We start from the raw sequence: 15531 nt of genomic DNA on the forward strand, positions 1-15531 counted from the left end.
CAGATAAAAACTAGCTATAAAGTGGCGTGTTGAACTTTGCCCTCCAGGTTCAGACGCGTTCACGGTGCCGCGCGGTCTTGTTCTTGTTATTCATAACCGAAAACAAGCAGGTCTATTCTAAGAAACATTTACAAACTACTACAAGGTGCGCGCTTTGTTTTTGTTACGAATCACTGAGCCTCGAGTGTGCTTTGTCGTCTCGTCAAACATTTCCAAATCAAAACGTGTAGTTGCAGTTCCAGCCAGTGAGAATCCCGCCCTGAGTAAACGCTCTGCCCCTCTGTGCACGCGGGCGCGCCCAAGGAAAGAATTTGAAGCCGCGCGCTGCTACGTTACTGTTGTGACTTGTTACAAATGGTGAACCTCAACGACAAAAGAGCTTCAGTAAACCTGTGCCAGTTAGCAGTAGGCCTAGATAATGTCCATAAGACTTTGAAAATATTTGAATTTATATAGTTTGAATGGTCTATTGCAGAACCCCAACACACACCAAGGTCTGCATAAACTCTTTATTCACAGCTCCAGGTTAAGGTTAAATATTCTAGAGCTAAGAGGACATAATTCAACAACGAAACCCCTAAATGACATGAAACTAACGTGCGAATCAGAAACCATGATTAGATATTATAGACGTAATAGAGCCACTATGGGAGATACATTTAGTTTTTTTAAAGTACCTCAAGTTCAATAAACTCGCCAAGTGTTGAAGACTCACTCCATATTAAAGTACAAATATTCATGCTTATTGTTGTGGGAAAATATTGATCTATAGTCAATAGGAGACATAAACTTAGCAGACACTACACATTAAGAAACATAATAATAGAGGAACGACAAATTACCCCCCCCAAAAAACTGAGGGTCAGACACAGCATGGCAGAATTTTAAACTTTTAGGAACATTATAGGAGTTTTAAAATCTCATTTAGTTTATCATAATCTACTTTAGAGTATAAGACACACTACAAGTCAAGATCGAATATTTCTGAAATATTATAGAAATACTACAGGCAGGAAGTCACCAACAAGTCACCACGAAGGTCTACACGAACTCACTTTTGACTGTTAGACATGCTTCAGTTTCCAGTAAGAAGTTGAGACCGGTTATACTTTAGGAGCCGCAGTGTTATATGTCAAGATGACTCACTTTTACGAGCCTATAGTGCAATAATGGGCAGAATAGGAGCTCATTAGTGTAAAAGATGCATAAAGACACTGGTTTACATCAGTTTGTTGACTTATAACCCTGGTATAGGGTTAAATCAGTGTTCAGGTGACACAGGCTGTTTAATTAGTCATTAGAAGCCTGGTTCACATTTGATGGTTGATTCAAGTGTTGCCTCTAATCCTAACCTCGTCCCCTAACAGAGCACTATCAGTTAAAGCACACAATCATTACTGCTACGTTTGTGCTCGGCGCTAATATCAGTCTAACTGTGAGTAATATAGATATGGGGATTTCTGAAGGTGTCAGAAAACCAGATATGGCATTGATTAAATTCATTTTGTGTACACTTGGACAAACGTGCGCGGGATTGTCGCCAAATAAGAACTCTGCAGTCATTTTACAGCAGGTGTTTGACGCATTTTGAGACACTAGAGTCTGTATTCTAGAGTTTAGCTAGTCTGAAGCTTAAAAACAAATTTATCCTGTGATTATGAAATGCAGGTTGTGTATTATCTAAGGCGGAGACACAGGCCACACCAAGCTACTTAAAATGATAGTTATTAGGCCCATAGAAAGATGAGGGTGCCTGCCTTATTTCAATCTGAGGCACTCCAACTTTAATCTGTATCTAGAAGAGGGCAGAAATCAAGTAAATAACCATAAATCGATACTTGAACATGAAGTTAAAATAAAACCCATCAGAGGCCATATAGGACTACTCTTCAGTAAAATATGGTGATTGCTCACTTAAGTTACAGTAGCCAATAATCTTAAATAAGGCTTTAGACAATGACCCTACTAAAACCTGGAAATGTGTATATTAAAGTCTTGAAATTTGGTAAGATGCGTAATAACATGGATTTCTTCCTCCACAAAGAAATATAATTTGATGTGCAATAAAGTAAAAGGAAAGACAATAATGCAGAAATAAGCTTCAAAATGACAAAAGAGAAAAAGGAAATATCTCGTGTTCAAAGCCCAGATAACTACCGGCTAGTCCCAGTGATCCTGAATAATCTTCATAGGCTATTTCCGCCAATCCTTTTAGACTGAGTGGATCGATAGGCTGCGGGTTTTATTCTGTTATTAATTTAGGGGAAAACTGGCCCACATGCGTCTGTCTCGTTCAACAGACTCTTCTAAAACATGGGCTACTTGAAATAAACCTTTTTCCTGGAGTTTATTCAAACAAACATGTTACCATAAACACATGAGAACTTTGAATCGACTTTTGTATACAGTTTAGGCTATGAACTTCTGCAAAGTCTTACATAATCGTACAAAACACGTTGCACTCAAGTTTAAACATGCGGCGATTTTCTGTTTCAGCAAAACGAAAAAGAAAACACATTTCAAAATAAAATTCACGGAACGGGAGGCATCATGGAGTTAAACGGGTCGGTGGTACCCTGCATTTACGGTAAATAAAAGCACACACAAGCAGTATAAAATATGTACAATATAGGTTCAATTTCTTTTCTTGTATTGAGTTCATGATATGCTCGAAACTTTGTTTTGTTGCAAATCTTTAACCTTTAATCTTTATCTTAATCTTTAATCGAGACCCCCCCCCCCCCCCACTCCCAGTCAGTCTTCAAAAGCAAGCAAGCACAAAAAAGAAGAAAATCCCATCGTCTGTTTTATATGTTAGACCTGTATATATTTACATTTATATGTACAATGCAGCAATGTAACACGTCTTCATCTTTAAAAAAAAAAACATGAAAATGAAAGACAATTGAAAGACATTTCAACTGCTGTGCAAGTTCATTGGTAAACACATAACCCGCATAATCCATGTTTTCCTCCTATTTTTTTTTTTTTTTTTTTGAAAATGATTGCAACTAATCCAGTTTAGTTGTCTTGGATTTTTTTTCCCATCCGCAGGTAGCCTGAAAAACTCTTGAAACGGTGTCCGTTTATCACATATATATTTATGTAACATAGGCCGCGCTTTTTGGCCCGTCAGCTGTTGTATTGACAGGCGTTCAGGCTCGACCCGGGGCTTTGGAGGCTGCTGTATCCAAATGTTGGATGCTGTTTGGATTTGAGTCTGAGGGATGCCAGGCTGGAATTGCAAGTGTCCCGGTAAACGCTGTAAGGAGAGCCGGGAGGCCCGTACGGACATGCGGACGACGAGATGGCTGAGTTGATGCCGGACGTGCCGATCCCGTTCAGGTTGCTGATGTTGTTGAGGCCCGGGGTGGGCATACCCGGCACGGCGGAGTGGCCCATCCCGGAAGCCATGGTCATGGAGGAGATAGAGTTGGGCGCCGGGAACATGGACTGCGAGGTGAGGGGGCTCATGGAGTTGAAGAAGGTGAAGTTCTTGGTGGACAGCGGCGCCGGGGTGAGGCCCTTGTTGGTCCAGTTGTTGTAGGTGTACGTCGGGTACATGTCTTCATAAGGTTGCATGAGTCCGCTGAACTGCGGCAAGTAGCTGTTCTTGCACAGATCCATCTGCTGGTTGCGCTCTCGCTTCCTCCACTTAGCCCGACGGTTTTTGAACCACACCTGGAGGAGACACACACTGTTAGCGCTGTGTTCTTTGAGGAATGAGCCAGGTACCAACAAAAAGTCAAATCTGTGAAAATGTCTTTAGGTTCCTCCATTTAGTTCTTTACCATAGGCCTACACTTCCTAAACTTGTCGTGCAGACCAACTTCTCCAAATGTCACAAGTAGGCTATGTTGCAGTCTTATGTTGTAGTAGGCTACAATCCAATGTTCCATTCACAAGGACGCTGTACCGTTTTTTCCTTAAATGTTATACATTGCAGTAAAACTATTTAACAGCAAGAAATTATGCAAATCTGTTTTGTGTGTCGTCTGTGGCTAAAACACACTCTGAAGACAGCAGCACATTTGGGACTCCAAAGTTCTTTTCTAAAATCCTCACAATCAGTCCCAGATTAAATTGGAGAAGCATGTGTTGCAGCTCTAGAGTCCAGCCAGACCACTTCAAATTCATCCAGTAGAATTCCCCTTTAAAGCTGGTTTAAAAAAAAATAATACATAGTGAAGATAACGGCGGAGGGTGAAGCAGTGACAATTTTATCCAAACTGCCTTTATTTTCAAAGCCACGTGTGGCTATTTGAGCATGTAATGGAAGTAACTCATAGGGCGCAAGGAGGATCAAACATTGTCCACAATCGTGCATGTAAACTTTAAAAAGGAATTGAATATTCTGTGTGAGATATACAAATAATTTAATTTCCTGCAATTTAATTCCTGTCATGACAGATTTTAAAATGGTTTACAAAATGTAGCCTAAAGGCATCTCGGCAAAACTTAAAGACAAAACTTAGACATAATCCAAATAACAGCAAGGAACACAGCCTAACTAAATGTGTTTTGACTATAGCTGGAGCAAAGGATGTTGATGGTAAATATTCAGCGAATTAACTTAATTTTTTTATTTATTTTTTTATTACTCAATGTCTAGCAATGGAATTAATTGTGCATTGCGTGCAGGTTAAATTAACGCGTGTGTATTTACATGCCTATAAACCAGTATGTAGGTCACACGTTTCAAAATATAACCAACAAGTTTACAGCATGGGTCAAACACGCGCATGGGATGACTGTAAATGAATCAGAAACGAGCCTCTGGATACTCTCACGCCTTATCAAAACCTGACAAAATCTCTGTTAGTCGGCACTCTGCGAGTCATTTTTAATTCACAGTAGAAACAGTTTACAAGTTGAATCAGCAGACGGCCCCGCGGAGGCTATTTATAGTCGTGCAGGGAACAGGGTGCTGCGGACAAATTGTCCACAAAGACATGAGCGATGTGACAGAGCTGTGGAGGAAACACGCAGACTACGTTTCACAGCATCGCCTCGTGCGAGGCTTCCTTTTTCTGTACCGAACAATTACCATAAAATCAATTTAAAAAAAGTACTTAATGGCGTAATAACTGACAAAAACTTTCATTAGACCTAACCAATCAATGGTAATATTCAAACCCCTGAGACCCCAAATATTATTCAATCTCAATCTGTCAAACTTGATTGGACACCGATAACCTAACAGGTCAAGTACAAACACTTTAAAATGTCAAAACGTTTTAATAAATGCTCAGATATGAATCAGAAGTAGTCAGACTGCCCTGTGTCACCCCATAAGCTTTACAATGTTCCCTTTTTATTCCGCCAAATAAAAGGCTGCAGTGTTGGAAGTTTACCCTCCTTGGCTCCAGATATAATATCCAGCACTTTAAAACTTGTTCTGAGAGTTCTTTTTACTTCCCCCTGCACTTTAAATAGCTGTGTGCATTTCTTTATGCAATTTGAGACTGTTGCTTTATGCAAGGACGGGCTCCCGGGCGCCAGTTAAATGAAAACCAACTGCAAATGTTTTAAACGTGCGTTTTCTTGCAAACACGTTTTGATCTGAGAAAAGCGCAGCAGCACGACTATGTGGTGTAAGGACGGCGTGGTCCTGCAGAGTTGAAATCAACTTGTGTTTTCTGTTATATTGAAATATGTTATGATTAAAGTTGATTATGATTTTTTTTTTCTCCCAAGTTGTTAACTTTATGATTATGAGCCTATTCATTGGACAGCTCCAGGTAGTTTTGTCTGTATGTGTACAGTCTCCTCCACGGGGACAAATAAGGGTCCGGAGTGGTGATGATGTCATCAAAAGGCAAATCCTCCATTGGCTCCATTAGCAGCGTGGATACACCCTCCAAAAGAGATGTACATTCCAACCGAAAGTAACGGCTTGCATTTCTGCTAAATTTGTGAACATGAAATGTGTTGCAAGGTGTTTTAAAAACATGTATTTTAGTCCTGCGTGTGTCAGTTGAGAATTAAGCACTCATTTTAAAATTGAAAAACCTTTTGGGATGCAGCTCAGTCAGGGATGACTGCAACTTAATATCTGTTAACACAGTTCGAAAAGTCTTCCACTTTAATGTCAAAGGATTTTCTTCAGCCTGTCTCTGAATTATATCACATTTGGTTGATAACTGGGTTGTAACTGGAATAATTTACATGCACTGTTATAAGGCTGGATTTTTACTCTTTCATTCAGTAACAGTACATGAAGTAGTTTGCTGACACTGTGTAGATTGTGTTATCGGCTTGTCCTGATGCAAATGCTGGGAGAGCAAGTCTGTGTTGACAGCCTCAGTGGATATTTTCCCACTATCAAAATAGCGCAGTTTCGGCAAATCAATCGTCAGTTTTGTATACAAATGTTAGTTGGAACTAGAGATTATACTATCAGCGCACCAAGTGTGTGTTACTCTGATATCAAGCAGTTAATTAAAAATTTGCATGGGTTAGTTTTTTTTATTGCATTTTTGTAGTGACTTTTTGCTTTAATTTTCTTATTACTTATTTCGGAGTATTTTGATTAACATTAAACGTTTTATCTTGTTCATGTGTGTTGGAGTTGTTGTTATTGGAAATACTTTAATTATTTGTTAAATCGTCTTTACGCACAGATTACGCACGGCAAGCAGCCTGCCTGCTGGCCTCTTACCCGGACTCTGGCCTCGGTCAGGTTGGTCCACACGGCGATTTCCTCCCTGGTGCTCATATCCGGGTAGCGGTTCCTCTGGAAAGTGGCTTCCAGCTCCTGCAGCTGCTGGCTGGTGAAGTGAGTCCGCTGCCGCCGCTGCTTCTTCTTCTTGGGATCGTCCGCGTTCCCGTCATCACTCCTGTGTTCGGCACTCCTCTCCTTTTCTGTGGATCATAAATCGGGGTGAAATTATTGTATGCTACGGATATTATACTTTGAATAATAGTTTTAGGTCAACTATAACAGAAATGACCGTCAGCATTAAATAAGCAACGCCAAAGCTATAAACCCATTTAAAAAGTGAAGAATAAGTCCCAGAAGATAAGTGTCAGATTCATGTCAGTTTTTATATCGATTATTTTAAACACAGATGTTTCTCGCTTTACTCTGAGATCCATATAATTGTCTTTACGAGGTTTGCCCACTCTTATCTCCCAACTGCTATCTTGAATTCGTGTTAAACAAGATTGCCTCATTACATTGAAGGGTCAACACGTGCAAAGGTAAATCACAAAAAAGGGAATAGAATGTTTTGCCAAAAATAAAAAAGGAACTTAACCCCAACATTATAATCAAAGCCCCACGAAAAGTTTCCGCAAAAGAAATGAGAAATGACTGAATGAATGAATTTGCTATTTCTTCCTCATATGGAGTGAGACGGGGAAGAGTCTGTTTTTCTAAAAAAAATAAAAAAAATAACGTTGCCAAGTTGAAGAACAAAAAGCTTCTCCGAGAATTCTTAAGACAGACCTTGTGGTTTAGATGGTTACAATATTTATAGTTTTAATGCATTTACTGACACCAAGCCAGGCTGTTCTCCACATTTTTCTTTGACAGACCTCGGGATCCTGCCAAGTGTTTGGTTCAGCCCGCAATAAACAAAACAATTGCGTTGAACTGCACCAAAACTGGACTATTTTCCTCGTTCTGTTGTATTTATGCAAACTGCAGAACAGAAATAAACCAAACTAAGATTTACTGCAAATGGATTTTGATATGTTTAATCTTTGCATGTTGCCCCGTAATACACGGAAATGCACCAACGTTGCAGTGAGAATAAGCGAACACTGGGACACTAACTAAAATTGTCATTTTTCCCCCCGCAGCGTTAAACTGTCGACATGCCACTGTGACAGCCCACCGTAAACGGCTTTATTGAGACGTAAAATAAACTGTTATTGCACTCAGAAGAAGAATTCGAGTTGCTAAAAGCACTCTGACTGTGTACCTGCCAACTCTGTGTCTGAAGACTCGCTGCTTGAGTTCTCTAAAGTTTCTCGACTGCTGTTTGGAGTTCTCGGTAAATGAAACGCGGGGGCCACGTCGCGGGCCGGCGGGGCTCTCACTGCCTCTGCGATTCTGTCCAAATTCATCCCACCTTGAAGAGAAGGATGCGTACAAAGGGGGAAACGGGGTGAATCCTTGGTAGAACAAAGCTTTCCTCAACAGCTAACAATCCACCCGCTGCCAGACACACACCACGACATGAGAGGATGAATCACACAGGGAGAACTTCCACGAAAGTGTTTTTCCCGAAGAAGAGGCTTAGACAATTACAAAAAAAAAACCAAAACACACACAGCCCCGTTTCCCTCCTCTACAGCAGTGACTGCTTCCCTTCTCTCGCTGCAGGGAAAACCTTGTGCCCGCTGTGACTGGGAGGAAGCTCCGGCTCTCCAGCCCACGAAGAGACCCACCCATCTGCTGCGTTTAACCTCCCCAAAATGAGCGAGTCCCACCCACTAAACCGGCTCGCTGCAAGAAATCCTCCACCCCAACAAGTCTGACGTCAAGCTAAAACAATTTTTTTTTTCTTTATCAAACGTTTGGATTTATCGCATGATGCAAATCAGGTTAATCTGGAGTGAAAACGTAAAACGCGTCCTACCTGAGCAAAACAGACTATTTCCACCAAGTGTATTTATCCTCTTTAGTTTGTTAAGTAATAGAGTTACGCGACCCAGCTCTTAGGCAGAACGACCGGTCAACAGATCTTTTGCAGCGTTCATTTGCTTTTTCAATTGACTAGGGCGCGCAATGCAACGCTTTGCTCTCTAGGAGTACATGGGCCTTTTATTCACACAGGCATGTTTAGAAATGTGTCCAGCGCAGCGCAATGTGTGCGCTTATACACACACGTTCCCAAACAATGTACATCTCGGATATGCACTGAGCTGAATAAACATTTGCCATCTAACACAGGCCTGCCCAGATATGGTTTCCTCGGTATGAAAAGTGCATGGTGATATGAAGATGAATAATGACACGCACTATAAACCGACAGTGAAGTGTCTTTCTATCAGCTCGTTGTTTCACTTTGACAAATAAACAGTCCCGACTCATAAAAGCCACTCAGATCAGAGCTCTCTTTACCAAACACACATTGTCCCGCACATTCTCACTCCCATCTCGTAAAATACGGACGCTTGGTCAGGTGCCTTTGTCGCTGTTATTGTCCTAGAACACGCGCTTGTTCGGGGCTATTGGCGTCCCTTTTGGCGCTGTTAGGTTAAGGAATAGCTCATGGGTGGGTTAGGGTTCCGTGACTCGCGAGAACGGGACATTTGGGTTCCGGAAAGGTCGTGGGTGGGCTAACGGTTCCCTGACATGCCACAATAACGGGATGGTTAAGGATGCACGCGGGATAAGAACCCTTCTCCTGGATGGAAATCCTGTGTTTGACCCATCCACGAGCCCGACCAACCTCCCTACGCGGAATTTCCCCCTTACATATTACTTGCTAAACACCATCTGGATGATGCTCTACCAAGAACGTTCTACACACACTTCGGAGGGCGCCTTTTTCGTCGCATCACGGACAGCCACTGTACAAACGACCGTATTTTACGCGTTTGGAGCGAAAACGTGTTTACCGTAGCAGGACAAACATCAGGCTGTTTTACTCCATGTTGGTAAATGGTGATGATCTGATAGGAACAGATATGTGTGTCAACAACATACACTCATTGGTCTGACTACACTGCTGGTGACTGGACCCCTCAACACAAAAGCCATTAAAGATCGATGACTTGATTGCAGATAATCTGAATGTGGCTGCTGATGGTGACATATTTGCTTTCAGTCAGTTTTGTTGGCAATGACGCACACATGGCAGCCAGTGGTGGCCAGATGAAGGCGCACGCCCATCACTGAATACATCTGTGTGCAGTATATTGTGGAGAAAATAATCAAGCAATTTGAACTTTTCATACCCAATCGAGTCATGTATGCAGGTATAATATGGATAAAAAAGTGAAAGAACTAACATCCAAATCGGATGTTATAATTTCAGGGTGTTTTCTGGTCTGTCAAACCTTCTAAAACTTTTAATTATACAGTTAAAGTCCGAGTTGAATTTTGTTTTAATTTAAAAAAAATGTTTTTTAACGTCTTTCTTTGTTAAAATGCAGCAGCGCTTGTCAGGTAAGGCATTACTGTCATATTTTATGGTTGAGGTAGAGTGGTGCATCTTGGAAAGTCAGGAATGAGATTTGTTTTTATTATTATTTGGTCATTTAGTTTGTTGGTTTTAGTTTGACGCAACATAAAGGCGTTATTCGGAACTATTCCGCCGATATATTTGACCCTTGCTAAGATCTCTTGTGTGATTGCGCATGTGTAGACCAACAGCAATATTTCAGGTTTGAATCTAATTGTCGACATACCAAAAGAAGGCTAAGATTTGGCAGTGGAGTCAAAAAGTAAGCTATAGGCCTACTTTCCAATTAAACACTGTTTTCTAGAATTAAGTTTCCCTGTTACTAAACAATGAAACATCGGTACAATTAATGAAAATCTAATAGGCCAACCAGGAAGTTACATGTCTGTGTGCAATTACGCCTAAACAGAAAACCGGTCTAAAAAAACCTTTTGTCTACAGGTAGCTTTAAGTCAGTCCTGCAATACGAGACCTGTTTACTTGCTGTGGCTCGGCTTGTAGCCTACATGTGTCGGCTAAATGCACACCTCACCGTCTGAGACCGGGACTGTTATCGGCGCCAGTCTCGAACATTTTCGGCCATTGTGTGACAGTGACTTCTGACATGAGGTCCCCGTCCGACCGGCAAACTCCCCAAAGGCTCTTTCAAAAGACAATTGTGCAAGACCTCAACAATCACTTGGCGTTCCCGTCTATATTAGTTCAGTTTCTCTTTGCACAGATCACGTTGGAAAGAATGGGGCCATGGGGCCTATACTAATATTTTTCTAAAGATTACAGACCTGCCATATGTATTTCTAATTAAGAAATATGAATATTTAGAAACTGAATCAAGCAATCCAGTTGTTTTTATTCGTTTAGCAGATGTATGACACTATTAGACTATCCAGCTCCAGCTTACCCTACCAAGGTGGCCCTTGTGAAGTATGGGCCTTTAAGAAGTTCGACCCTCACTAACAGACTACTGCAGTGCCCTTTGGCAGAAATCCACTATCCCCTACCTCCTCACTCGATTTCTTAGCTGCATGAGTGCGCAAAATGGTTTTGGGAGATATTTGGTGCAGCGAGACTCATTCAGCTGGTGACCCATCACCAGTGCAAAAGTAGGATATGTGAGCTGTATTGGTTAAATCATGCATTTTGTAAATCCCATTGTTAGGAGGTGGTATTTACTATTTAGGTTGTGAAGACCGAAATAACGTGTTAGTTTGGGCTGTGGGTACATTGCGTAAACGGCTCTGTGTAGGTCAATGTGGTGTTTTTAGTCTAATGACAGCTGTTTAATGTTAAGATCTAGTGTGAGATACTGAAAAATTATATAGGCCTTAAACAGTAATTTCCCCAATATTATATGAATATTTCAGCAGCACTAGTATAAAAAAATCACAATACACCCACTGACCCTTCAGGTCCCCATAGAAATATTAAAGGATTTACAGCACATGGAGATTTTCCATGGAGGCGCTCCTGTGATACCTTCCTCTTTCCACAGCACATATTACAGGCTGATAGATGGGGGTAATCTAAATACCCAGCCTCTTCAAACTGCATCCCTGCCTGCGTCCTGCTCCTCCTCTGCTCTGGAGGGCACTTGCGTGTGATGGATTAAAAAAGATTAAAAAAGCCTTTCCATCCGGCAGGACAGGTTAAAGGCCAGTGGAAATGCAAACACTCATATTTTTCCTCCAAGAAATGAAAATAAACTCGGCGACCACCGTTAATCACATCAAACACAAACAGAAATACGGTCTTGGTGTACAAGACTTTTCTCTCTTAACTGTAAGGCAACCAAACCAAAGGGAAGCTAGAACCACAGAGGCCAAAAAAACAAAGCATATAGAAAATTAAAGCTGGAGAGCATTCAAAGGGACAGCAGTGGAGATGTAACTGGACACGGTGGGTAACTGGAGAAGGACAGAGCTGATTATTTCCTTGGTGATGGTTTCCCTGCTTGGTCCAAGGACTGTTTGACCTGGAGCCTGACAATCAACAACCAACCTGACAGAGGAGATGCAGGTGTAAATAAAACAACGACCTAATGGCCTTCATAGGGAATTCTCATCAGAAAAAGCCACACAAATACTGTAAAATGTTGAATCTTTCGGATTTCCTGTAAGACCTTTTTGGAAGTTTGGAGATCATGCATTCATAATGTTTACTGTGTGTTTATTCATCCCAGCACACGTTTACTGTGGTTTTATAGAAAATTACAAGATTGATGACGTGAGGTGGAGTTCTCAAAAATACATATTTGTCGCATTAAGGATTTTGATAGTCATCAACCTCCAAAGACAATAAAACGCACATGTTGCACATGTTTATTACCAAGACAGATTCCACTGTAACTTTTAATAAGATCCTTTTAGTAAGGTCTTCCTTCCACAGCAAAAATACAAACAGCAGTCCTAACCTCTTTCAGCCAGTGGATCTTTGTTTCCAATTTGTGTCGTGGTATTTAAGATCTGACATTTAAATCCAAACAGCTTTATTATAAATGATCATTATTTCTTGAAAGAATATCTTACTTTTTAAAGGATTGGATTCTCCGCCTCACGTGCATGTCTGGCATTTAAATGTCTTAAAAACCGCAGATAGTTTCCATAGTTCTCAAGTATTTAGACGTTCTTTCTTTGGTTGGAGATTTAAATCCAGATTTTTTTTTCCCATTTAAAAATTGAATTTGTTACTATGAGGAAAAATATTAGGCTACATGTAAACTTCTGAGCTTGCTTGCTTTTTATCGGGCGTGATGTTTTTCTACTTTTTCTTTTTGACAAGCGACATGACTCACCATGGAAATCCCTATCAGACAGAGACCCAACGTAAAGCAGAGGACAATGTGTTAAAACCATTAGCTGCATTGTTGAAAATGGTGTTTCGGTCTGCTACCATATCAAACATATAGCGTCTAAAGCAGATGCCTATGCTTAGAGATTTATCAATGAGTTCTGACCTTGCTCAAAACAAGAGGTACAGATCCGCACGAGGACTATAGCATCCTTTTGCTTTACCTGATAGTATCTAGTTGTGATTCTCTAATAAGGCAATCTTATGATTTAACAGAAGAGAAAAGGTCAAACCTTGGTCCCCACAAGAAATCACATTCTTCGAAAGATTCAGTTCCATTACAATTACCTGAAAAACAGAAGAAGAAAGTTGCATCAGAAGAAAATAATCTTGCATATCGGATTTAAAAAAATAAAAGTAAAATACATTTATTTGCTTTCAAGTAAATATTAGTCTACATAGGCAATATATGACAACGTATCTGATTTTGGCTGGCTAAACTAAATCAGTTCAAACAGACAACAAATAATCCTGCGATAACGTTTGTTACAGGAAGTCAAATTCATGTTGACTTCATTTTGTGTCGTTCTCTGGATTCGCTAACACATTTTTTTTTATTTGACAGATAATACAGAAAATCACAAGTCAGTGCAGCCAAAACAATAAAAAAACTAACCATATTTTAAAACTTAGCAACAACCCCAAAAATGTCACCAATATCTTCACGCTATTTTATTTAGCCTACGTTTACATGGATATCTTTGTTTTCGGCCCTCAATAACATCCCTAACCCAACATCACAACACACACACACACACACACACACATACACACACAGCCTCTTATCTACAGGAATCCATTTGCTGCTTCTATGTCCTCAGTAAATCTTCGCTCAGCTCCCTTCTGTCCCTCCATCTTCACACGCTTCAATGGCGCGCACCCGCCGGCACTTTGTGTTCATTTGGTTCATTTAAGGCGTCAGACAGAGATTAATGCAGGAGTACACTAGAAATAACAAAGTAGAGTGCTTTATCTGGCTGGTGATCATGCTCAGGCAAACTGAATAGCACAAATTCTATTTTAACTGCTAACTAGTTTTTTATTTACAGGCGCTGCTGCTGTTTAACTCCAGAAATCCTTGATGTGCGTAAAGCTGTATCCCATATGTCTCCGGCCTCTTATGGTCACTACAACATCTCTGACCCCAACCACCAGACATCATGCGCTGCGTAATCAGTACTTGTCAACATTTGATTTTCTCCATCATCCTTAACGACTCATGTATGACTCATTTTAGCAACATCCCAAGCGTAAAACGGTCAAGAGCAAGATGCCAGCCGAGCTTCTGACTGATTCCTTGAGCTAAAATTCAGCGACCTTACAGACGAGGTGTGTGTGTTTTACTCACCAGTTGGTCCCCAGCAGAGGACAGAGAAAAAAGAAATAAAGCCTCAGCGTTTCCCCATGCAGGTGTCGAGTAAATCCACTCTATTCGTCGCCTGCGCGTAAACGCTGCGTCCGCGACAATCAGCGCTTTGGTTGCGTCTCCGCGCCGCTGCTTTGGTTTTCTTCGCCAGCGCTCTGCAGCACGCCTCGCGGTGACGTCACGACCCCCTCCCCAAACTCACCTCACCACCACCACCACCACTACCTCCCCGTTGTCATCCTCTTAATCTTCGTGCACCTTCAATCTCCTCTTCATCCCAGTGTTTCATCTTCATAATTTTTTATTCACAACTTTACCCTCATCAGAAGTCTTCAGGCTCATTATCTCAATGTCAAGATCAATCCCCATTGTCAATTTAATGATCTCCATTTAAAAAAAACAAAAAAATGTCATTCTCGTTTCTCAACTAAAATATTTTTTGTTACGTTTTCTGCCTTCATTGAGTCATTGGGCCCCATGAAAGGCATTATAAAAACCACGCTATGTGAACAACGAGCAGTCATTTACAAGTACTATAGTCTATACTTCAACTTTGATATGATGATGAGGAAACAATAATATATAATAATAATAATAATAATAATAATAATAATAATAAATACCTTCCTTATTTGAGTTTATATTTTTTAAAACAGTCCCCAGCTTTTCACCGTCTGCATTATTTGTAAGTGTGCGCTGTAACGAAAAACTGTTTAGGTGTTAAAAGTTTAGTCAAGAGTTTTTATAAGTTTTTACTTTTATGACTTTTTAAACGGCTTTTCTGGAAAGTCACTCAGATGTAAAAAAAAATGTTTTGGCGGCTTGAAAAATAATAGTTTGTTCTCAGGCATGGTCTGCTGCCGCACTCTTGTAGAAAAAGAATTAAACACAAACATCCGATATTCAACTGCTTTTACTTTTCTGTTATTGATCTAACCAGTGTCTGCTGCATGTGTTTCTTTACACGGTAAATCCCAATATTTTACTCACACAGTTGGCAGAAGTTAATTTCTTAAAAGAGCGTCATTAACATAGCCTACAGCCGGCCGTCTTCACAGGTTGTTTGGGTGCGGGCACTTCATGTTTGTCTTCTCGACTATTAGTTTGTTCGACAAACAACAAGCCTCTGAACATTACAGCCTAAAGCCCTTGTTAACGGATTATTATTTAAATAATTGT

General features: G+C 40.6%; 1 protein-coding gene across 2 annotated transcripts; it reads right to left on the minus strand.

Annotated features, from left to right (window-relative positions):
- Positions 1-2319: 2319 nt before the first annotated feature.
- Positions 2320-14491, minus strand: pitx1 (paired-like homeodomain 1). 2 transcript variants are annotated; one of them, XM_034890445.1, is made up of 5 exons: positions 14335-14480; positions 13220-13274; positions 7929-8078; positions 6662-6864; positions 2320-3681 (listed from the first exon to the last, which is right to left on the minus strand). In XM_034890445.1, the coding sequence occupies exons 2-5, from the start codon at positions 13263-13265 to the stop codon at positions 3133-3135; spliced, it is 948 nt and encodes a 315-aa protein (XP_034746336.1). In that variant the 5' UTR covers positions 13266-13274; positions 14335-14480; the 3' UTR covers positions 2320-3132. The 2 variants fall into 2 exon arrangements, with proteins under 2 accessions (XP_034746336.1, XP_034746337.1); XM_034890446.1 differs by lacking the exon at positions 7929-8078 and having other exon boundaries at positions 14335-14491.
- Between the last annotated feature and the right edge of the window lie 1040 nt (positions 14492-15531).

The sequence above is a fragment of the Etheostoma cragini genome, chromosome 13, assembly GCF_013103735.1.
Source record: "Etheostoma cragini isolate CJK2018 chromosome 13, CSU_Ecrag_1.0, whole genome shotgun sequence".
Lineage (NCBI taxonomy): Eukaryota > Metazoa > Chordata > Actinopteri > Perciformes > Percidae > Etheostoma > Etheostoma cragini.